Raw genomic sequence first — 24,514 nt, 5'->3', positions numbered from 1 at the left:
CTCTGACCCTTAAAAAGCTACCGTTCACGATGTTACCAGAGACCAGCTGAGAAGGCGGGAGGAGCAGGAGGCGCCAGGCCTGTCACGCGCACAGAGTATGTGACAATAGCGGGGGCGGCGCCCTTTGCCCTCGAGGAGCTCAGGCTCAGGGCCACTGCCCTGGGCCCTCAAACACAAAGGTCCACCCAGACCCTTGACGGCCAGGCCCCGGTCCGATCCCCAGACCACCCGCCCACTTCCCATGGCAACGTCCACTTCCGGAAGATATTTACGGGAGGGCACCTGCTCTCAGGGAGGAAAACACACCAACAGAAACCAGCGGGGGAGCTGAAATCCTCCCCCCGACCCCGTCCTGGTTCTAAATGTGCCATGTGTCGTGGGCACGGGAGCTGAGGGTGTCCCACGGGAGAAGCGTCACAGACCCCGCAAACAATGACAGGCCATCGCGGGAGGCCCTGAGAGGAGGAGGCCCGAATCCGCCGGACACCATGAGTCGCTAATGGACCAGCGCTTCTGAGGCTGGACGTGGCCGCTGCCGAAGCAATAATTACAGCGAACACGCTCAGGACACGCGCGTCATGGACCACTCACAGCGTGTCCTCACAGGCCTGCCAGCAGCGATTCCGTGGAGAGTTCGTGTCATCAGCAATGATCACAGTGGAATCTGGGATGCCTGTGGCCCCGGGACAAGGTTTCGTACTCGGTCTGCACAGCCTTTCAAGGTGCCCGTTTCACAGACAGGAAGTGGGGCCGCGGTTTGCTGAACGCCCAGCAGGTTCACGCAGAGCAGCCGGCAGGCGCTCCCGTCCGCCAGGCGCAGGCGGACTGCGCTCCGAGGCACCTGGGAGCTGGGCTCGCACAGGTGCCGAGAGGCGGCCTTTAAACAGCAAAGCTGAGCTAAAAAACTCAAAAATGGCGAAGGAAACGCTCCCCCCAGGAGGAGGCCAGGCCTCGTGCCCGGCCCGTCTGCGTCCTATGAAACGCATCTTTATTCCCGAGTTAGAGCCTCGATGCTTATATTCTGGGTGACGTGGCTACACATCGAATAAATTGTTTCCGCAAAAAATGAACCAGGAATAGATCACAGACCTAAATATTGGCGCTAAAGTGATAAACTTTCTAGAAGAAAACGTAGGAGAAAAATCCTGATGGCAATGGGGTAGGCAACGTTTTCTTGAATAAATAAAAGGAAAGCCTGGGTCAGAAAATACTGGAAAATTATATTCCATCAGCATTTACAACGTCAGCTGTTGGAACAGGCTGTTGAGAAAATGAAACAATAACCACAGACTGGGGTACAATAATGCCCCTTAATGAGAAGACGGGGGTTACAAAAGGCGTGAAAGAACTGGACGCCTCGCCTGCGAGGAAACCACCAGCGAGCCTGCGAGCGCTGCCCCGGTCTGCGGCGAGGAACGCGCCCTAAGCCGCCAGGGCGCCAGGTCCCGGAGGAGCCACAGCACCGAGCTCGGCTGGACACGGGGCGGGAAGCCCTGTGCTGTGGGTGGCCCGCCCACCCCAGGCCGCGGCTTCCCTGCAGTGAGACACACGGCCCCGCAGGTCCCACCCCACGAGGGAGGACCAGGCGTGTCCACAGGGCGGCCTGCGCGCCAGCGTCCAGAGCAGAGGCCGGGGAACGCGGGCCCAGGAAGAGCTGCAGCCAGAAGTGCGGGTGCCATCGGGGGCGCGGACACACGGACCATGCTCCACCCGGGCTACAGCCGAGGGCCTTCCCACGTGAGGCCGAGAGAAAGGGCCGGTGGCGGCCAGGAGCCGGGGTTGGGGGGGGCCCTGCGTGAGAGGAAGGGACTGGCCGCTGGACCCATCAGTCCTGGCCTCGGCCTCCAAAGGTTCCTGCTACCTGCCCGGCGCCTGCAGCGCTCTCCACTGCCTCCCGCACGTGGCTGTCGGTGCCGGCCGCTCCGTGGCGCTGCGTCGGGGCTCCGTGGCCTTGGTCCTTGCCAACCTCTGCACGGTAAGCATTCATCGTCCCAGCTTCCGGATGAGGCTCACTAGCCTGTTTTAAATGGCGGAGCCTGATTTAAACCTGTACCACCAAGGGCAACGCTCTATCCATCCACTGGGGAGGAAACCCAAAGACAATCCCCCCCAGGTCCATCATCTCCCCCAGAGACCATCCCCCCAAAGACCATTCCCCCCAAAGTCCACCACCTCCCCCAGAGACCATCCCCCAAAGACCATTCCCCCCAAAGACCATCCCCCCAAAGACCATTCCCCCCAAAGACCATCCCCCCAGAGACCATTCCCCCAGAGACCATCCCCCCAGAGACCATTCCCCCAGAGACCATCCCCCCAGAGACCATCCCCCCAGAGACCATTCCCCCAGAGACCATCCCCCCAGACCATTCCCCCCAAAGACCATTCCCCCAGAGACCATTCCCCCCAAAGACCATCCCCCCAAAGACCATTCCCCCCCAAAGACCACCCCCCCAAAGACCATTCCCCCCAAAGACCATCCCCCCAGAGACAATCACCCGACGTCTCTCAGCCAGGAAGGCAGGGGCATAAGGCCCCTCCTCACCTTCGTGTTTCTGTCCTTATTCATCTCCCTGGGGAGCCATCACCCTGGGCCTCTCCAGGCGCGGACTGTGGAGATGAACTCCATCGATGGTGAGGAGCGTGAGGCCAGCGTGTGTGCTTGGGTGAAAGTGTGATTAAACAGGACAATGGGCCCTGGCCAGTGTGGCTCAGTGGATAGAGTGTTGTCTCTTGGACTGAAGGGTCCTGGGTTCGATTCCGGTTAAGGGCAGGTACCTCGGTTGCAGGCTCCTCCCTAGCCTAGGCCCTGGTCGGGACGCGTGCAGAAGGCAACCAGTCCATGTGTTTCTCTCACATCGATGCTTCTCTCTGTCTTCTCCTCCCTCTTTCCCTCTCTCTCAAACTCAGGGGGGGGACATCCTCGGGGGAGGATGCACGACAACAGGACGACAGGACACTTTCCTGTGTGTGCGGCGCACACCCAGGGAGGCCTGCCGAGGCCAGCAGTGCCTGTGATGTGGGCTCCAGGATCGGGGAGCTGCCAGCTGCCTGCCTGTGGGGGATACGGGCCCAGCCCCCACTCTGAGCACCGACGCGCTAATGACACGGTCTCTCCCAGGCGGGGATGGCCTGGGACTCAGCACCGATGATGGCTTTACCTTCTGCCGAGAGATGAGAAGAGTCGCCCTCACATCAAAGGCGCGCGCATCCGTCTGCCCACGGGGCCGGCCATCCATCTGCCTCCGAGCGGCCGCCCGGCCACATCTGGAAAATGTAGCGAGCGCAGAGGCGGGCGGATGCTCCATGCAGACATGGACAGAGGCCGACCTCTGCCCTCTGCACGGCCTGCGGATGGGAAGGTCAGAGCGCCGAGGTCCAGTGAGTGAGTGGACGTGAGCATGACGGCGCGGCCTTTAGCCGACAGCAGGTGTGGAGGCCCGCGGACTGTGAGGCCCACAGGAGGGGACCAGTCCTGGGACGCCCGGGAGCACATGGAGGGCCCCGTGTGCCCAAGTCCCCCAACACGCCCCTGCCTCTCCGCCCGAGCCTGAGGCCGGGAGGATGGGGAGCCGGCTGCAGGGCAGTGCGTGTTGGGGGATCCCTCCCTCTGCCCCTGGGCTTCCATTTCCTACGTCAGAACTCCCCCAGCCTCACGTCAGGAGCCACGTCTAAGGCTGAAGTGCTGTTGCTGTAGCTCGGACGGCTGTGAGCACATGACCACGGCAGAGGGGTGGGGGGGGACACCTCACAGGAGCCCTCCTCTAATCGGCAGGAGATGCGGGCCTGGGGCGGCGGCAGCAGGAACAAGCCCTGTGCTCCTCTCACGGCCTCCCACACGCTCCTCCCTGAGGCCACATAATCCACCGCCTCTCAAAGTGCCTGAGCACCAGCTACACACACCGGCTTCCTATGAAAACACAGATTAAAAACATTCCCACTTCTCCACGGAGGCTCGGGGTGCAGAGCTGTGAGGCTGGGGGAGAGGGAAAAAAGCCTGAGTCGGACCAAAGGGCAGGCTACACCTCCAGACCCTGCATGGCTCCCAGCTAGGCGGCCACCCTGAGCATCTAGCTCACCTGAACCCCGGCCCCCATCCCTGCTGCCAAGTGCCTCCGGCAGAGAAGGGCCTACTGCACACTGAACAAGGACAGGGCTGTTTTGGGGGTGAAGACTGCATGCAGGGACTGGCAGTTCAAACCAGCGCCCTAAACTAACCCTAAACCTAATCTATTCCTAACCCTAACCCTAACCATAACCCTCACCTTAACCACAACCCCGGCTTTGGCACTGGACCTATCCCTATCCCTAACCCTGGCCCTAACCCTAACCCTAGCCCTAACCCTAACCTTAACCCTTACCCTAACCCCGGCATTGGCCCTGGCCCTATCCTTATCCCTAACCCTGGCCCTAAACCTAACCCTAACCCTAACCCTGGCCCTGGCCGTAACCCTAACCCTAACCCTAACCCTAGCCCTAATCCTAACCCTAACCCTAACCCTAACCCTAACCTTAACCCTTACCCTAACCCTGGCATTGGCCCTGGCCCTATCCTTATCCCTAACCCTGGCCCTAACCCTAACCCTAGCCCTGGCCCTAACCCTAACCCTAACCCTAACCCTAGCCCTGGCCCTAACCCTAACCCTAACCCTGGCCCTGGCCCTAACCCTAACCCTAACCCTGGCCCTAACCCTAACTCTAACCCTAACCCTAGCCCTAGCCCTAACCCTGGCCCTAGTCCTAACCTTAAGAGAGGGAGCGTGGGGAGAGGCCAGGAAGGCAGGACCTTCCCTTTGCTCACAGGCTGGGCACAGACTCCTAGGCCATCCCCTCGTTCCGCACGCCCTGAGCCCCACTGTCTATTTCTGGTGAAATCTAAGGACAGGGATGCATTTGACGCGAGGGTCCCCAGGGAAGGATAGGGAGTCTGCCTGCACCACGGCACCGTCGCTTCTAGGAAGGCCCACGATGAAGTCTGGACGCTGTCCTCAGCCGCACCATGTGACTGCGGGGCGCTGGGCGGGGAGGGCACATCGGGGACTCTGCAAAGGCTGTGACCGTCCGACCACTGCTGCACCCGAGGCCGATGCAGAGCAAGGCCGAAAGGAAACGGTCATTGAAAGTTAGACAATAAGTAAATTTTAAAAATAAAGAAAAGTATCCCATTGGAGAGAATAGTGGACATGCTTCATATCGTCACTGAGAAGTTTAGCAACGTGGGCCCTTGGATTCCTGATTTGTTAAAGGGAACCAATAAATGCATACGTGCATGTAGAAGAGAAGACAGTTCACCTTCGGGGGACTAGGCCTTTGACGTTCGGGGTGTCTGCCACACTTAGCGCCTGTCGGGACCTGCACCTCCCAAGTGGGGACAGTGATTTCCGGACCCGGACCACACCGGTGCGCCGCCCAGCACCCGGCACAGGGTGAGGAGGGCCCGGCCGAGGAGCTAGGACGGCCCCTGGAAAGCACCCCTCCGCAGCTCCAGCGCCGTTTGAAGTGCTTTGTTTGCAACTAGGTCTGTAAACAGCACGGTCCTCGTCTCACAGCTCGGACCGATTCATCTCTGCCCAGCGAGCAGGCACTGTTTTCTCAGCTGCAAATCATGCTAATCAGGAGCCAATAGACAGGAATGTGGAGTCAACAGCCCAACGCCGCCTGCTGTGATGGCTTTCCCAGCCCCCTCTGCAGGCGCTGCAGGGGCGGCCCAGCGAGCGGTGCCAGCAGGGATGGGAGGGGAGACCTGAGGGGATGCCCCTCAAAGCTCGGGTCCCTTGCTCTGTGCTTTTATCTGACATGCAGACACCTGGGGTCATTGGCCAGAATGGGTGCAGGGCAAGTTCTCAGGGGTGTCTGGGAGGAGAGCAGTGGGGGGCTATGGGGTACGCATGGCGTTTGGTTAAAACGCTGACTGTCCCGGGAGACAGTCACTGGAATCTAACCACTCCATGGGGTGAGCGAGGGGGCTGGGAAAGGGCGAGGGTGATGAGGGAGGGCTGCCCGGCCTCGGGGAGGCCAGCCTTAGGGACAAAGGGCTGTGTGTGCTGGAGCTCTACCCATCGGCTCCCGCACACCGAGCCGCCTCGTACCCGCCGGCCACCTCCCTGCTCCCCAAGGGGACGTGCAGCTGGGCCGCCGGCTGGCGGGGAGCAGGCCCACCTTCAGCTCCGGCTCTGGTGCTCTCGCCCATCCTGTGACCTGCTCCTGCTCCTGCTCCTGCTCCCGGCCCAGGCCCAGGCTCCATCCACTCCGAGGCCCCTTGTCTCCACGGGAGGGCACAGCAGCACGGAGCCGGGGTCCGCACCCGGCGGGCAGCCAGCAGCCAGCACCCCGCTCCGTGGCAGGCACACAGCTCACTGCAGCGCGTCGGCCAGCACAGCTGGGGGCCTCCTGCAGGCGCACAGGTGGAGGTCACGGCCCGACACGCAGGTCCTGGATGCTAACTCACCGCCGCTGTGGCCGCTGCAGCCCTCAGACCGTTAAAGGCAGGTGGTCAGTGTCACCGAGGGAGCTTTTAAATACAGGTTTCTGCCTGGCCAGCATGGCTCAGTGGTTGAGCATCAACCTAGGAACCAGGTCATGGTTGGATTCCTGGTCAGGGCACATGCCCGGGTGGTGGGCTCCATCCCCGATGTGGGGCGTGCAGGAGGCAGCTGATCCATGATTCTCTCTCATCACTGATGTTTCTCTCTCTTCCTCTCTGACATCAATAAAAATATATTAAAAAAATAAAACTGAAATACAGATTCTGGGCCTCCCACTCAGACACTGACTTAGCTGATCTTGGACCATGGCCCAGGGATCTGAATGTGGGGGCTGAGCTTACAGGGACGAGGAGCCCCAGGAGGCCCGGCCTCCAGGTGACACATTTGAGGCTGGAGCCCAGGCCGTCACCAGGAATTGCTGGTCAATGGAAGCCGTGGGGCTGGAGGCTGGGGCTCACCCCCAAGGCAGGTGGGCTGAGGGAGCGGACCTCAGGCTTGTTTGAACCGCCAGCTCTCCCCTTTCCCACAGCCCGTGAGGCAGCAGGGAACAGAGCCAGGGGACCTGAGGGTCTGGGCAGGGCCAGGGCCAGGGGACCTGAGGGTCTGGGCAGGGTCAGGGCCAGGGGACCTGAGGGCCTGGGCCGTGTTCATCATCGCAGTGGCCTGTCCCCAGGCGCTGAGCCAGGCTTCCTGCTAGGGGGAAAGGCTGCCTCTCGGCTCTGTGGTTGGAGACGGCTCTAGACAGAGCCAGGCTGGTGCCTGTGCAGGGGATGCCGAGTGTCAGGACAGGAGGGAGAGACCTTTGAACAGGAGAGAAGGAAAAAGGGCCCGTGGTTCTTCCACAGTTTGCAGGTCATTTCCTCCAGTGCAGCCTGAAGGCAGCTCCGTTGTCCAGGTGTCGGCATGTGGACTAGAGCAGCGCGCGCTCGCGTGCGCGTGCATGTGCGTGTGTGTGCGTGCATGTGTGTGCGTGTGCGTGGTGGGGGTCAGGGCTCAGGCTGGGCCTCACACCAGGTGGGCCTCACGCCCCCAGCCTGCACTGGGCCCTGCAGCGGTGACTGCACACCTGGCATCCCAGGGGCCCTCGGGCGGGGACCTGAGCAGAGGGACCCAGAGCACAAGCTCAGCCTAGGAACAGGGTGGTGACCTTTCTCAGCCTCACGGAGCAGGTGGAGCGAGAGGAGAACCTGGAGAAAACCCGAGACACGGGGCGCGCTCTCTGCACCCTGTCGCCGGGAGGGCGGGGCCGAGTGCTGGAGACCGTGCTGGGCCCTGCGGGCTCCGGCCTCAGAAAGTCGCTGTACGGAGTCGGTCAGACAGACGAATCCCCAGGACAGAAGCCAGAATTCCCAGTTCCCAGGGAACAGTGGGAAGCTTCCCATTTTCCATTTAGGTTCCATTCAAAGAGCAGGGGAAAGGGAAGGGGCGGGGCCCATCGAGGCTCTGGGTCTCAGAGGGACCCTTTTCCGTTCCCAAGTCATGGGGGAGGGCTAAAGGGGGGGTGGGGGGAGGAGCAGGTGCCAAACCATGGCCTTATCAGTCACCCCTGAGATGCAAATCATGTAACCCCCGGGCTCACGGGACAGAGCTGGGAGCCAGGAGCCAGGCATGCCCCGGGAACTTCCGATCTGATCTCCGATCTGATCTCCGAGGCTGAGGGGGGAGAAGTTGGGGAATCCTGTTCTCCTAAAGCTTCTGCATAACACAGACCCCCCCTTCCAAGCCCAGGAAAATGAGGGACCCCAGGGCCACCCCGTTCCCTCCCATCCACACCCCTCCTCCTGTCTGTGGCACCGTGAGGTCAGGGGTAATGAAACGCACTCCACAGGGATAGAGGCCGAGTCGGGTACTCTGCCTGGACGTGAAAACCCCATCGGCTCCGAAACCTCCCGTCCTGCCCCCTGTGAGTGGAGCCGGGGACGGGAGAGGCTGAGGGCGCGACACGGTCCCGCCCCCGGGACAAACCCAACGGCGGCCGCCCGCTCGGGAGGGACGTGGCCAGTGAGCAGGACGGCCGCCCGCTTGGGAGGGACGTGGCCAGTGAGCAGGACGGCCGCACGGGGCCAGGCCGAGCGGGCGTGCATGTCTCAGCTTCTAGTATGCACTGCTCCTCCTTTTTTTCTCTTGCTTCTTCCGTCCTTCTAGCTTTTCACTGTTCTGTCTTTCACAGCCAGCTCATCCTCCGAGGTGGACCTGCCACTGCACAGTATTTTCTGAGCCGCTTACAACGTTACCCATTTACTAAGGGCACGAAAGGCCCTCCCAGCTGCTCTGAGGGTGATGCCTCACCCACGTCTCCCCTCACGTGGGGGGGGGTAGGTGGGGGGAGGTTCCAGCCACGTGAACTGTGCCCGGGACAAACCACAAGCCCACCTTCCTCGCCTGGCGCAGTCCTGGGCGGCTCCCTAGGAGGTCAGTCCATCGCTGGTACTGACCACGAGCAGCAGGACCTGTTCTGCAGGTTCACACGGGCCCCGGTGTCAACAGAACCCCTGCTCCCAGGAAAGGACGGGTCTGGCACCGGCTCTGCTCAGCGTTTATTTTCGTGTGTGTGTGTGCGTGGGGGGGGGGGGGGCGGTCACTACAAACCAGGATGACCAAGTCCTGCGGCCTGGCAACTGCGACCACAGAGAGGCAGGGCGTGGCGTTCGCCAGCAGCCACACTCCCGGCGACAGGGATAGTCACGCCGTGGAAATGAGGTGCCGTTACAAAAGGCACCTGCTTCCGCTGAGAAAGCACAAAACCGGTAACTCCCGCCAATGTGACCAGCAGGCGGGGACGGAGTACAGAACAGACTGTGCTACGGAACCGCCCACCAGGCCACCTGTGGCCGTGACGGACAGTGGGCACAGGACGCGCGCCCGCTGCCCGCCCCCCCCCCCCCGAGGCCCCCTCCCCCATGCGGATTTCCGAAACGTGGCACATTCCAGGGTCACGAGGACAGGAAGCTGCTAGACGAGGGGCCCTCCTGACAGTTGTACAGCAGTAGGCGTCAGACAGGAACCTGTCAAAGGCAGCTGCTGCGGGCACTGATGGATTGTGTTTTCCCGCCGGCGGGCGGGCAGGCAGTGGCGGCTGCGGAGGCGTGCCGTGAACACACACACACACACACACGCACACACGCACACACACACACGAGCGCACACACGCTCACGCACACACACACACGCACACGCGCACGGGAAGCCTTTGAGCAGATGGCTGCGGGCAGTCAGCCGCGCCTCCACAGACGACACCCTGCGTGGAATGAACTTGCGAGGAGGCGCCGGATCATCATTTATTTGTCACGGAGGAGGAGCACACAGGACAGAATCAGGGGGACGGGGCCTGGGCATCGGGTGATGGTGCTGTGCTGCTCGCGGCTACAGTGTCAAGACACCCAAGTCGCCGCAGACAAATGTGAAGATGAATCTTCTGGATCCGTTCAATTAAAAAAAAATAAAAAGCTTCAAGATGATGTTTGATGTCTCAAAGGTAATGATTTCATTAAAACCCGCCCACAAGGTGAAACCACAAGCGCTGCAATTAACGCCACACCTTCCAGGGTGTGACGGCGCCCCGTCGCCATGGCAGTGCGGCTGTGACAGCGCGGGCTGCGGTGTTTGGGGCTCAGCCACGGCCCTAAAACCCCGGACATGCTTCCAGTGCTCAGGGGAGGGGCAGTTTCTGTCACTGGGCCGCTTAGAATCGCAAGTGGTCAAAAATCTACAAAATGTGCCCACCGTATTTCAACTACAAACCTCCCTAGCCCCGACTGCTCCTGATTTAGAAAAGGGCAAAGGTGCCAAGCTTCAGGAAAACTGTGCCTTCATCTCTATGCCACTTTACCATGTCAGGGAAACGAAACAAAACGTTCGCTGCAAAGACTGACTGGGTGCTAGAGTTCTGTACTTGCCACAGCCCCCGAGTACTGTTAGGGGCACATGGAGACCCCGGAAAATCGAGGTTTACACGGGAAATACCGACACGCCTTTTCACGGAACGGGGCGCGTGACGGCTGGATGGACACGTGATTCTCGTCGGTCAAATCCATGCCGCTCACACCATGGTCGGCACAGACAAGCCTCTGTTGGGTGGCTGTTAAAAACGTTACCTGTTATTTTAAAAAATTATTTTTTTCTATTTTAATCAGACACAAGATTTTTAGAAAAAGACCCCGACAGCAAGTCGCAGCTCAGCTTTGTGCAGGGCAACCTTTCCGTTAAAAAAACGCCGAGGACTCGCTGACGCAGGAATCGGACGCGAGCGCTGTGCCTCGGTGTCCTGGAACGCGTCTCGGAACGGGGAGCGGGGACTTCAGACGCAGGGTCGGAAACTATGCGTCTTGTCCCTAAATCCTCAGCCGCTTTCCCGTGGCGGACGGTCCATTTTGATGCGGGTTAATTGAAGCTTCTGGTGCTCATTTTCCTCCCATAATCTGTAAGGCCAGTATACAAAAAACTAAAAAATAACATAACATAACATACCCCCCGAGACATGGTGAAATGGGACACATACTCTGGGGAGCCCAGTCACAGAACACTGCGCCCCAAACACGGGGGCGGAGGCAGGGCTCCGAGTCTCCCGGACCCTTCCGGGGACGGTGCCCGCGAGCCCTGCGCTCCGTCGCTGCGGCGTAGGCGGGGCGCGTGGGGCCGGAGAGACGCGGCGGAGACGGGCAGTGGTAAACAGAGAACCGAGTCTCTCAGTAGTGTGTGCTTGACGTTCATGCCGACGGTCGTCCACGGACGTGCGGAATATTCTCTGGGGCAGAGAGATGAGTCTGAGATAACACGAAAGCAGACGCCGACCTACGAGGACGCCTTACCCCAAACGCCAGGAAATGAGAACGAGCATGAGGCGCGAGGCCCGGGAACCGCTCCTGCCAGGCTCACATCCTGGCGGCCTCCTGGTCCTTCTCCTCCAGCAGCTGGATGAGCCGGGAGAAGCTGTCCTTCAGCGCCGCCACGTCGCCCAGCGAGCAGGGCTGCAGGATCCAGCGCTGTCCGCGTGCCAGCGGCTCCAGCTCAAAGTACTTTTTGACCTTGAGGGGGACAGAGAAGACCAGCATGTTGTTAATGACACCAGGACCTTTCTCATACCGACATGTGAAGAGTGATCAAGTAGGGGGTTTCAAGGAGAACCTGTCCGAACTGTGATGCCTAGAACTTTCTAGAATCCCATCACAGCTGTGGTTAGAATGCGGGGATGTGTTGGGTGACCCAGGAATGTCTTTTTTTCCTTTTTCTTTATTAAAATACATTTTTATTCATTTCAGAAAGGAAAGGAGAGAGACAGAAACATCAATGATGAGAGAGAATCATGGATTGGCTGCCACCTGCATGCCTCTCATTGGGGATCGAGCCCACAACCCAGGCATGTGCCCTGACCTGGAGTTGAATCATGACCTCCTGGTTCATTGGTCGACGCTCAACCACTGAGCCACACTGGCCAGGCTGTTTCTTTGGGGCAAATGGCCTGCTTGCAACGCCATCCATACTCTTACCGGGGGTCTGGCGAAGCTGAAGAGAGAACCACAGGCTCGACGGCACAGGGCAAAGTACCCTGCAGATGCCAGAAAGGACCCCGGCCATGCAGAATGACGCAGGGCCAACCTCTCACCTGTCAGCCCGTCACCTCCTGAATGGGTGACAACCTACAGCACCGTCTGCACTCGATCCTCTACTCAAGACAGTTATTTGGATCAAACACACACAGAACAAAAATACAATTTACTCTTCTCTCGCTCCTTCCATATCTGGTATGTGTTTCTGAGACGGGGAATGTGGCCTCAGGACAGAGGGTGGGAGCCGAGGGCGTGCAGGTGCAGACAAACATGGACAAATACACCTGCATGCGTGAGGGCTCCCAGCGCCCCCTCCTGGCCCCGGATGCCACAGGGAACAATCCAGACCTAGAACTGGATGTGGTTGGGTCACTGACCCGTCACGGGTCTTGCTTAGGGTGCCGGCTGGGATACCGAGGAGCAGCGTCCAGGATCACCAACTCCTGGCTTCAAATACATTTCAAATCGTCATGACTGCTAGCATCGATGGCCTTCCCTCCAAGGGCACGATACAGTACTAAGGTCATGACCCCCGACACCCCCACGCCAACCCTCTGTATGGCCAGCCAGGGAGGGTCCGTAACACAGCACACCGTCGGGACCACCTCAGCGAGGCATGTTCAACTCTTTCTTGGCCAACACATTCCTTCCATCCCAGGCGTCATGGGAAACGCCAAGGGCTCCCCTCAGTCCGGAACTTTCTAGAATCCCGCCCACAGCTGTGGGTCCTGACCCAGCACCACAGAGAGTGTCCCACTCTTAACGCCATTCCCAAACGGCTTCCTTTTGCCTCGATCGCCGCGAGCACCAGGCCGGTGTCGGCAGCAGAGACGCCGTTCGTGGCGCGGAGATGTGCACGGTCGTCCGTGAGAAGGAGGGAGAAGCATACGGAGTTTCCTGCCAACTCAGGAACATCCATGAGCGTGCACAGTGCAAGCGCGTCCCCAGGTCCTGCACAGGTGCCTGCGGTTCCTGCTTCCTGTCGCCATCACTAAGAAACGAGGCCTTGGGAGTGGAGGCTCCTGAGCGGGTTCCGAGAAACGAAAATCTCATTCGCGGCAGAAAGTGGGCCCACGGCCCCAGGAAACGCCCCAGGGGCTTGTCAGAATGCCACGAGGACTCTCCCTCAGGGAGAGTGTCAGCTCCATCCTTTTCATTTCTCTTCCTTGGGGCCTGGGACCCTCCCAGCCAAGAGGATGGCAAACGGCCGTGTGGCCCCAGCGCCAGGGCCCGCCGCCTGGAGGACCTGCCTGTCCTGGCCGAGGGCGGCCGGCGGGGGTGATAGGGGCGGGGCGGGGGGGGGGGAGGGGCAGGAGGGGCAGGTGGGGCAGGTGCTCAAGGCCACACTCCAGGGGTTTACAGTCAGAGGTGCTGGCTTCGCCCAGGAGCGGGCTTCAAACGGCACCCACCCCTCCATACAGAGGCGGGAGCCCGGGCTGGTGACGCACCCGGTCCCTGACCCACACGCCTCCGTCAGGAGGGGCCGAGGGGACACCACGATCTGGCCTGGGAAGGAAGTCACACCCTCGCCACAGGCCTAGGCTCACCCAACGGACAGCGTGCGAGTATCAGCGGTGGAAGAGGTCTGGTGGCAAGAACTCCCCCGAGATTCACACAGAAAAGGATAAACACGACTGCGCGTGATCCCGACAAGACCTCCAAAGGGTTCACTCGAAAACGCACGGACCCAACCTGGTAGCTGTCAACAGCTCATTTGCAAACAATGTTCAATTTACATGATCACAAAATAGGTGACATTTTGCAATTCCGGACACACACACACACACACACACGCGCACGCACACACACACACATGTGCATACATGCACACACACACACACACACACACACACACGCAGACGCACACACACGGCGAGGTTTTAGCTCCCCGTGAGGCTGCTCTCGAGGCCACTGAGGACCAGCCTGGCGTGGGGCACACGCAGACTAAGCTGCTCCTGCTGACCCGGAAACGAAGCTCCCAGCCGAGGTGGTCCCCAGGGAAGGGCCTGGGCCAAGCTGACAACAAGCTGGGAGCCCGGGACCTACTGCCATCTGACCTGCCCTGGGCACTGCTGGTGCCAGGGGCTCCTCACCGCTGTCCACTTAAAACAAGGCGGGCATGGGGGGCTTTAGGGACAGGTGAGGGGGAGGAGTGGGGGGAGGAGAGGGGGGCTTTAGGGACAGGTGAGGGGGAGGAGAGGGGGGAGGAGAGGGGGGCTTTAGGGACAGGTGAGGGGGAGGAGAGGGGGGAAGGAGAGGGAGGCTTTAGGGACAGGTGAGGGGGAGGAGTGGGGGGAGGAGAGAGGGGCTTTAGGGACAGGTGAGGGGGAGGAGAGGGGGACTTTGGGGACAGGGGAGGAGGAAGAGTGGGGGGAGGGGAAGGGGGCTTTGGGGACAGGTGAGGGGGAGGAGTGGGGGGAGGAGAGAGGGACTTTGGGGACAGGGGAGGAGGAGGCAGTGAGTGTTGTGTCTGGAAGACAGGCCACACAGGTTGAACCCCATGGTGGGAGGAGGGTCTGGGTGACATAGCTGCCAGGGCTGGGAAGAGGGTGCCGGGCCCCTGGGAGCCCACGTGTCCGTCCAGGGTGCCGCTGACTGTGCAAGGGGAGGGGTTTGCTCATCTACACCCGCTCAGGAGCCTGGGGTGTCCCCTGGGGGAGACAATCGCAGGGAAATGCTCATTGTCCGCCCTCTCTCCCACCGCTGGCCCAGGGAATCCAACCGACAGCCCTGAACTTGGCCGCGAGGGGGTGTTTCGCCACGGACATCTGCAAGTGAACCGCTGGGACCTTGTCCTTCCGGGGAGCGGCTGTCTACCTCCCACCGCGCCCCACGGGGCGCGCACGCCTTGAATGCGGGTTGGCAAGGGGCCTCCAGCATGGCTGTCTGACCGGCCACGCTCAGGGACAGCTCAGCTGGGTGACCTTCCCCTGTCAGAGTGCACAGGCCCGGCGGCAGCTCCAGGCCGGGCCGGAGGCCGAATGCCCGGGCATGAAGATTCCTCAGCGCATTCCTGGCGGCCACTTCAAAGCGTCAGCGGCCCCTCCTCGCCCACGGCCCTGGGATGTTGAAACCCTTGAAAGGTGCTGAGTGTGTCACTGACAGATAAACATAAGACGGGCACGTCCCAGGGATATGACCACGGAGTGGCAGGGTTCCCCTCACGGAGCAACGGGGACCAGGAAGTGGCAGCCCCGTGCCGGCCCGTCACCCCCGGGCGCAGCTCTGACCGGCCCGTCCTGTCTCGGGGCTGGAAGCACTGCTGTGCAGGGAGCACCGGCTGGCCTCCGCACAGGTGCAGGCGAGATGTCCCACCACCACCTGGAGCAGGTCCCCCTCCCCAGAGCCCACTGGCCCTCAACACACCCCTCCTTCCCGCCTCTCCCCTTGTCTGTGATCATTTCTGCTCCACTCTTTCCAAAGGGCAGCATTTGGGGCCCTGGCCTCTCTGAGGGGTTCCACTGGATTCTGTGTCCCCCCGTTGGGGATGACACTCAGCGATGATTTCACTTTAGTTCAAGAAATCAAATACTGTAACGAGGAAGAAACCTACCCAGGCAGCACTTCTCCTGGCAATCAGAGATGGATGTTGAGAACATTCTCCCTGCACGCATGGGATGGAGGCAGGTCCGGGCCAGACAGGAGAGAGAATTAACGCACGGATGCCCCGCACATCAGAGACGCTCGTGTGAGACAGGCGCCCGGCATATAAAACGGTCCGCCGCCCAGCGAGTGCGCGTTCAGTGGCCGCCTCGCTAGATGCGCTCACCGTGCAGTTGACTCCAGGAGCGTTTTCCAGCTGAATACTCCCTGATATGCACGGCCCGCTGGGCGGGCGGGCGGCGAGGGTCCTGGCGTCAGAGTGCCCACTGGGGGGTCGGGACTCTATCTCACGAGGTTACGAGGCATCGGGGGGCATCACTCACCCACAGCTGTGTCTGCCTGAGGGGCGGCAACGGGTCGCAGCTCGGTCCCCCGCCGGCTGCGCGGGGCCTGGCCGCCCTGGGCTCTGTGGCCGGGCCCGAGGGTGAGGGCTGCTCGGGTCAGGGACTGCAGGCGGGCACCACGCAGACAGGACCCCTGCCTCAGCGCCATGCACTCACCCCGCGGCGCTGGCGTCAGCTCACACGGGGCGCCATCATCACACGGGCCCACAGTCAGAATTTTCCCAAGAAGCTCCTGTCGATGGTAACACTGGGCTTCGGTCACGCCTTCTCGTTTGCTTTTTCCGTGCCACGCGTCTCCGCGCCACGAACGCCCTCCCACGGGCGGCCGCCCGACGCCTTCCACGCGCCCCGCTCTCCTGGGCAGCAAACTCGGGCTACACACACAGTCCCATCTCCCCTTCAGACGATGACGCTCCTGCCCCCCGCACCCCACGGTGTTCCCATAAGATGGCAAACTGCTTTGCTAGTTCTCACCTGAGGATATTTTTCATTGATTTTTTTTTTAGAGAGAGAGTGGAAGGGCGGGGGAGAGACAGAGAGAAGCACTGATGTGAGCGAGACGCATCGATTGGCTGCCTCCCGAGCACACCAACCAGGGCCGGGGAAGGAACCCACAACAGAGGAAATCGAACCCGTGGCCCTTCAGTCTGCAGGCCACGCTCTATCCATTGAGCCAAACCAGCCAGGGCAGTAAGATGGCAATTTCATGCCAGCATTTGAAAATGAAATCATCTAACGCCGGTGCCGGCCCAACGAAGGCTTGTGCCAACCACACACAACCAGGAGGCGCGCCAGTATAAGAGGGTAATACAAACAGCGGCGTGGAACGGCATCCACCCGTGCTCGTTTCAGTGACGAACTGCCTGCTGCCTGGTCGCCGTCACACGTGGCGGGAGGGGAAATGGCCCAGAGCCCTCGGCAGCTGCCCGGCCCCAGGGCTCGTCTTCACGCAGGAAGGAGAGGAGGTGGCGAGGGCCACAGGCACCCGACCAGCCCCGCCTGCTGGACTCCAGCTTCTGCTCAGATAAACTCGCGTAACCGACTCCTGTCATCCTCCCGAGGGTATTTTCCCACTGATTTTAGAGAGCGTGGAAGAGAGAGAGAGAGAGAGAGACGTCGATGTGAGAGAAACACACCGATTGGTTGCCTCCTGCACGTGCCCCGACCAGAGCCCGGGCTGGGGAGGAGCCTGCAACCGAGGGACGTGCCCTTGACCGGAACCGAACCCGGGACCCTTCAGTCTGCAGGCCAACGCCCTATCCACTGAACCAAACAGGCTAGGGCCACCCCCCTCTCTTGCAGCACCGCGCCCCCACCCCCTCTTAAATTAGGCTACTAAGCCAAGGACTTCCTTGAAAAAGCCGGAAGACATAATGTATTAACTGCGATTGAAGAGTTCCCTAAATGGGCAAATTACTCAACAGGCGAGGCCGGGAATGGCCTCCCGCCTACCTGAGTGGCTTCTATCCTTTTAGGAAACACTGACTCAGACTCCTGGCGCTCAGGCGCAGGACACCCGTCCTGCTGCGTCTGGGGCTCACAGACCCTCGTGCACGGACAAGCTGAGCGCCGCGAGCGGGGAGCCCCCTGGCCCCCATCAGTCCCCTCCCCACCCCCTGCCAGCTGGGCCTCATTGTAAGAATTTCACACCGAATATAAAGCGCTGTTTTGACCATGTGGCTCCAGAAATGTGAGGTTAGTGTCTATTCAGCTCGTACCCAAGTGACTGACAGACAGGGAAGGGGCTAACCAACCGGACTCGGGAGCCTCTGTCCGCAGGTTCCTACGTGTCCCCGTCCCCGAGGGACGGACGGCCCCGCACCGCGTCCTGAGCAGAGAGCACAGCCCCCAGCAGGGCCCCCTCACTCTCACACAGGTGACCCCTACCTGCCTCCGCTCACACAGGTGACCCCTACCTGCCTCCCCTCACACAGGTCACCCCTACCTGCCTCCCCTCACACAGGTCACCCCTACCTGCCTCCCCTCACATAGGCGACCCCTACCTCACTCTGTCTCACACAGGCGACCCCTGCCTTCCATGCCCCCCACACTCCGCCCCCCGCCCCGACATCCCACCATCTCCCTGCATGGAAGCCAGCCAGGCAGGCACCCCACGTGAAGACTTTCCAGTTCTAACCCTGGACCTACGTCCATAAGAGGAGCAGCTTACATTTCCCATTCGTAACAGGAGACCAGTAAAAACGAACATGGACTGATTTTTGTAGGTGCTTTCACTCAGGGAGGGACTACAGTGTGTCTACATCACGAACAGCAGCCCAGCTGGCCTGGGTCCGTGGTTGGGCGTTGACCTACGGACCAGGAGGTCATGATTCGATTCCCGGTCAGGGCACATGCCTGGGTTGCAGGCTTGATCCTGCAGGAGGCAGCCGATCAATGATTCTCTCTCATCATTGATGTTTTTATCTCTCTCCCTCTCCCTTCCTCTATGAAATCAATAAAAATGTATTTAAAATAGGAATAATAAATAAATAAATCATGAACAGCGGGACGCGCTGGCGACGCGAGGGCAGGTTCCCAGGCACCTGCCGTTTGAGAACTACCACCCCCGGCCGCACTTCCCCTGTGAGGTCTGGTTCAGTTCTGTGGCCGTATCGGCGTGAGGGCGCACCTTTCCAGCAAGGAGCACCTGGTGACAGCCTGCCCATCCGGCCCCGGCCCCGGCCCCCGCCTGTGGCGGCACCGTGCGGTTTGCTGGGGACTCTGATCCTTCCCGGCCGGCCAGCCGGCCGCTCTGTGACGGAGACGAGGAATTCTGGCCGTCATCAGGGTGAGTCCCGGCCGGGCCTTCTCCGATGTCCACAGGCTCCTCGTGAATGAGACCTGAACCCGGGGCCGCAGTGAGGTGAGCTGCTCCCGCCCCCGGCCAGTGCGCCCGGTGAGGCCTGACCACCCTGTGCCGGGGCCAGGGAAGCGCTGCCATTTCACTGTGAGAGGGAGGGTCCCTGCTCTGCTCGGGCACAGTCCCCGGATGTTTGCCGCTTGGTGACAGTGACCATAGTGACTGGGAGGAATCGTGCCTTTTTATTTACTTTATCTTCACTGTTGAAGGTATGACAGGTGTCCCCCACCCCTGTCCTGTTCTCAAAGGTTCCCTGTCTGCGTAGGCAATGCCTCCTGCAAGGAGGGCACCAACCAACCAGACGGACGCGGAGGAGGAGCCGGAGCTGTTCCTACAGGCGCCCGGGGAGGTCAGGCTTGCCCCTCAGTTGTGGGGCAGCCCGGGGCTCCTAGGGAGGGGCTGAGGCAGGTGGATAGAAGGGGCGCTCACGGGGTGGGTCAGGACTTCACTGCTCCAGCTGCAGGCCCGCGTGCACTGAGGGGCACAGACAGATCCCTGCCCCACCCAGAGAAAGGGCTGGGCACTCAGTGTGACAACCCAGTGCCTCAAAGGACAGCACGTTTCCACCTCTGCTGACCTGGGAGCCGAGCAAATCCCCGGGCCCAGCACCCCCGTCCCCAGCACCCCTGAGCCCAGCACCCCCATCCCCGGCACCCCGGGCCCACCACCCCCGTCCGCAGCACCCCTGAGCCCAGCACCCCCATCCCCGGCACCCCGGGCCCAGTACCCCAGCCCAGCACCCCTGTCCCTGTACCCCGTCCCCAGCACCCCAGGCCCAGCACCCCTGTCCCTGTACCCCATCCCCAGCACCCCAGGCCCAGCACCCCGGGCCCAGCACCCCATCCCCAGCACCCCGGGCCCAGCACCCCAGGCCCAGCACCCCTGTCCCTGTACCCCGTCCCCAGCACCCCAGGCCCAGCACCCTGGGCCCAGCACCCCATCCCCAGCACCCCAGCACCCCAGGCCCAGCACCCCTGGAGATGGTCTGCGAGCCGCGGTCCTGGGAAGGCTCGCTCTGAGTGACCGACACCTCCCGGGTACCCGGGCACAGAGGCCCTGGGAGCTTTGGAAGGAGCTACACGGCCTCAACCAGCCCGAGTTCCTCGGATGATGGATGAGAACGGCACCTCTGAGAGGAGCGTGTACGCGTGACACCCCCTCCTGGGCAGGGGGCACCCTCAGACTCGGGCAGGCCTGGCACCCCCTGCACCAGGCAGGCTCGGGTCCAGGGCAGACAGAGGAGACGCTGAGCTCAAAACAGACACGTAGCCCCCCCCCCTCCCCCGCTTCCCCCCCCCCCCCCCACCAGAGCATCTTCACATCCCCCACTGGACACACAGATGCGCTGGTGAGCAGACCTTGGAGACCATGAAACATGCGTAAAACACGATGCAGCTGCTCCTGCGGGCAGGCCGCCCCCGCCCCCCCCCGCCCCCCCGGGCAAAAGCTACCCGGCACAGCGACCTCTGAGGACGGGAGACCAGCTGCAGGTCGCGAGAGTGGAAATGTTCAGTGGGCACGGAGATGAATGACGTGGACCGTGACTCCGGGTCCTCTCGTTGGTGCTGGATGGTGACCCTCAGGAAAGGGAGGTCACAGAGGGCAGAGAAGGCACCTGTCTGACGCACAGCGGGGTTGCCGCAGCCATGCGCACCGGAGACGCACCGGAGAGGCCCCGGGGACTCGGGGCACATCGGGAGGGGCACCGAGGCCTCTGGGGAGCTGCCGTGCTGGCTCCCTTCGCCGTCTCTGAAGCACGCGGGAGGCATGTGTCTCTCACTTTTATTGGCTCAACAATGCTTAGCAGATTGTCACACACAACGTCATGGGAGACCGTCACAATCTTACTCGCTCCTTTTCAAGCCGTTCTTAGTGTGACTTTAATGATTCCAAACAGCACTTCAAACTGTTCAGATGAATCGGAAATAAGATTCATTCCAAATGGCTGATGGGAAAGAGATTCTTCGAGTCAGGATTTTAGAGCCAGAGGCCCGGGGCAGCCTCTCGTTTACACATAGAGACCGAGCCCGGGTGGGTGCAATGACTACCCCCGGTCAGCGGGGGGTGGAGGGGAGGAGGGAGACCCTGGCGTGAACCAGCCTCCGAACACCCCGCCTCACTTTCTTCCTGCCAACGGCCAGCCCCACACTGCCCGTCCCCACCTCAGCACCCCCCCAGGCTGCTCCCTAGGACTACCTGCCCTGCCCGTCCCAGCACAGGAGCAGCTCAGATAGTGGCGGCGCCTTGGGGGGGGTGGGGGCTGCGGGTCCCTCCCACAACCACTGTCTGCACTTCCTGGCCCTCCTCCCTCCTGTGCAGGCGTCCGTCCTTCTGCCAGTTCTACCCAATGCAATGCAGTGGGCAAGCCCCGATGCCCGAGTCCGTGTCCTGAGCTCACGGAGAAGGTGAGCAACCCATTCAACCCAAGAAGCTGCTCCCTAACAGGACTGGACGGATGACCGTCAGGTCCCCAGGGACGCCTCCTCCCACGGCCTTTGATAAAACCCACATCCTCTCCAGCAACGTGTTCAAGACGGCTAACTTCATCTTCACTGACCCACATGCCCTAAAAGACATCAGCGTGTTTCTGGAATATTCTGTTTCCCATGGTGCTTGCTGATGGGAGATCATGCCCGTCAAGTAGCCGGCTCCCTGGAGGAGAGGGACGCGCTGGACTGGACATCCCCCGTGAGCATGGACCACATGCGCTGTGCACCTGAGCCCACGCCCTGCCCCTGACGCCGAGCACGGACACGGAGCCCCGGGCCTGGGGCTGCAGCTGGAGGCTCAGCATTGAAGGCAGGGGACCCGGGGGCCCCAGGCCGAGGCCCGGGAGGTGGGACGGAGCCCCAGGCAGGACCCCTGTGCCTGGCCCGGGCAGAGGCAGCTCAAGGTGGTCAAGTTCAAATGCTGGCTCTGCCCTCTGCCGACTACGTGACCCTGGCGTGTCTCCTACCGGCCCTCCCGTGAAAGATGGTGGTGGCAGGAGCACGCAGCCCGAGGCTCCCCTGGCAGGACGCCAGCCCACGGTCAGCACAGCCATAGCCCCTGCCCTTTCCTGCCACTCACCCCAGGAATAACACAGAGAGCGATGCACTTCCCCACACGATCCCCACAGCGTCCTCGCAGCACCGACACTCGACGGCAGCCGGAAAACGGGACCAACCGGGCCGGGCAACAGGGCCTCCGGCTCCAGCCACACGCGCTCCAGCGGGCGGGTCCCGGTCATGGCAGCTTCCAGGGGGGCGCGGGGCTGGGGGTGGGCGCGCCCTGCACACCTGGCCTCCGCACAGCGGGGGAGATGCCCCTGGCCGGGCAGGCGCACTCCGCACAGCTCACCGGCACGGCTGCCTCAGACACACGCGGCTGCGGGAGGCCAGGCCCCCCTTCGCTGCCCGCAGAGCTCAGTTCTGTCTGTCGGTGTCTGTATTCCCACCCGGAAGGGCAGCCGTGGCCCACGCCCGCTCGTTGCTATGTTACAGAAAACCCAGCTGAGAGCGTTTCAAACGACGTACAGCTGATAAGGAGGGGAGTTTGTGTTTATTGAGAGAGAACCGGGCAAAGATGCAGAAAACATGCGCTGGGAGGTGCGAGGAGCGAGGAGCCAACCCTCACAGGCTCCGTACCAGCTGCCCCGGGGGGGGGGGGGGTGTGAGCCACCGGAACCCGGCACCGCCCGCCAGCCGGCCCTGCCCACAGCTCCCTCCTGCGAACAGTTTGCCAATGGCTCTTACCTCTGGCACAAAGACCAGTTACAAAACGGACCTGCTATTCCCAGCCCAGGCCTTCTAAATAACAAATAAGCAAAAAAGAAAAAAAATCGGTAACTGGATCCCTGTCTGGGTTGAGCAATGAATTTACTCCAATGAAGCTGTGCTTCGCACTATAAACACCCTGGAAGCCGTGAGCCTGGCCCGGGCCTGGGCGGCAGCCAACCCGGGCACTGAGGGAGGGCAGGGGGATGCAGCCAGGTCTGCGGTCGCTGTCACTCACTGTCGCCTTGGGTGCAGGTAGCACTGGACGCAGGTCCCTGTGACGGGAGTGGCGCCCGTAAGCTGCGTCCAGTGCCTGGCAATAACGAAGCAGGCCGCAGGGAGCTGCGATTGGCAAATGGAGGCTAAAAGTGAGCCTGTCAAAGACGAGGAGCTCAGGCAATGGCACGTCGCGTACACCGGAGCCAGGCGAAGGACAGGAGCGCCCCTCCGTGTCGATCCACTTCCAGGAATCGGGGCCCGGCCGCCACCCCTCAGCTCCCAGGGTGCCCGCATCCAGGGGGTACGGATGGACTGAAAGGAGTTTACAGAAGCAGCAAAACGTCAGGCCACGGCCATCCCAGGGCCGGTGCCGCGTTTACGACAGAGAAACACGCAAACCTTTTCTCTGGCACTGCACCGGGCGGAGCGTCACGGCCGTGTTCTGGGCGCAAGTTCAGAGCCTTTTCCAAAAGCAACTACCCAACCCACCTCTGCGTCACCTTCCCAAGACCTTTCTAAAGGCGGGGGAGGAAGTACCCCGCGAAGAGGGCCTCACAGAACCTGGAGTCTAGGAGGGAAACGACGTAGGCTCGGGGAGGGAGAGTGTGAGCGCTTCCTCCTGACCCCGCAGGAGGGAAGGACGAGAGGAAGCGACCAGACCTAACGGACGACACCTTCCAGGGTTGTCCGAACAGACGCCACGGCCAAGGACCTCTGCTACCCTGAGTCCAGAGCCGATGCCCCTCGAAGTGGCTGAGCTCAGCCCTAGAAGGTGATGGAGGCCGAGAGACCATCTGCTCACAATGGCACCTGCAGGCGCCCCCCGATCTGGCGGGAGGAGCAACGCCCAAAGGTGACACCCAGACGCAAGGCGCCTGGAGGCTGAGTGGTGCCGTGGGCACAGCCCCTCGGCTGCTCGGCCGTTCTTGTGGTTCCTGCAGTTTTCCTGGAGAGGACGGCCTGAGATCGCGCTGGGACGCTCATGGACACGGGCCGAGCTCTCGGACAGGTGTCCGTGGAAAGGTTGATGAAAATGCTCCCTCTAGGGCAGTGGTTCCCAACTTTCTGGCCCTTTAAATACAGCTCCTCATGTTGTGCCCCAACCATAAAATTATTTTCGTGGCTACTTCATAACTGTCATGTTGCTACTGTTATGAATCGTCATGTAAATATCTGATATGCAGGATGGTCCTAGGCGACCTCTGTGAAAGGGTTGTTCGACCGCCAAAGGGGCCGCGACCCACAGGTTGAGAACCGCTGCTCTAAAGTGTCATCTCAGCCTTCACCCGACCTTCAGTTACCGCTACAACAGGGACAGTGAGAGGCGCTGCTTGGCCGCGCCACTGTGTCCGGGGGACCCGCCTGTGGGGCGGAGGGGGGGCACTGGCCTAGGGGGACCCGCCTGCAGGATCCACAAAGACCAACACTAGATTCCTGGAGGCCGGAGGGCGGCCATTCTGCTCAAGGCTCCCCATGTCACTCACAAGCAATCTCAAGTACGCAACTGCACACCAACTTGAAAGTGTAATTTTTTATTGTTTAACCGAAATTCCAGGGAGGACAGCAAATAAATGGAGGGAGAAATGGAAGCCCGGCCACAGAGAGCTCTTAAACGCAACAGCTGCTGGCAGCAGGCGATTTAACGAAACGGACATTAAACTTTTACTACGTGACACATCCATCTTGCCCCACAGCTCGCGAGAGG

At 61.3% G+C, this 24,514-nt stretch overlaps 1 protein-coding gene across 3 annotated transcripts in view; it reads right to left on the bottom strand.

Moving 5' to 3' along the window:
• Nucleotides 1-9,744: 9,744 nt before the first annotated feature.
• The window catches only part of ARL15 (ADP ribosylation factor like GTPase 15), a 219,406-nt gene continuing 204,636 nt past the window's right edge, over nt 9,745-24,514 (bottom strand). For all 3 annotated transcript variants that reach the window (XM_036309004.1, XM_036309008.1, XM_036309007.1), the window contains one exon: nt 9,745-11,506. In XM_036309004.1, the coding sequence (XP_036164897.1) occupies nt 11,354-11,506 (153 nt within the window). In that variant the 3' untranslated portion in view covers nt 9,745-11,353. The remainder of the gene's footprint in view (nt 11,507-24,514) is intronic.

Source organism: Myotis myotis, unplaced genomic scaffold (assembly GCF_014108235.1).
Source record: "Myotis myotis isolate mMyoMyo1 unplaced genomic scaffold, mMyoMyo1.p scaffold_m19_p_5, whole genome shotgun sequence".
In the NCBI taxonomy this organism is placed as follows: domain Eukaryota; kingdom Metazoa; phylum Chordata; class Mammalia; order Chiroptera; family Vespertilionidae; genus Myotis; species Myotis myotis.
Note: the sequence above shows the minus strand (reverse complement) of the source record. Positions and strands in the feature narration are given on the sequence as shown.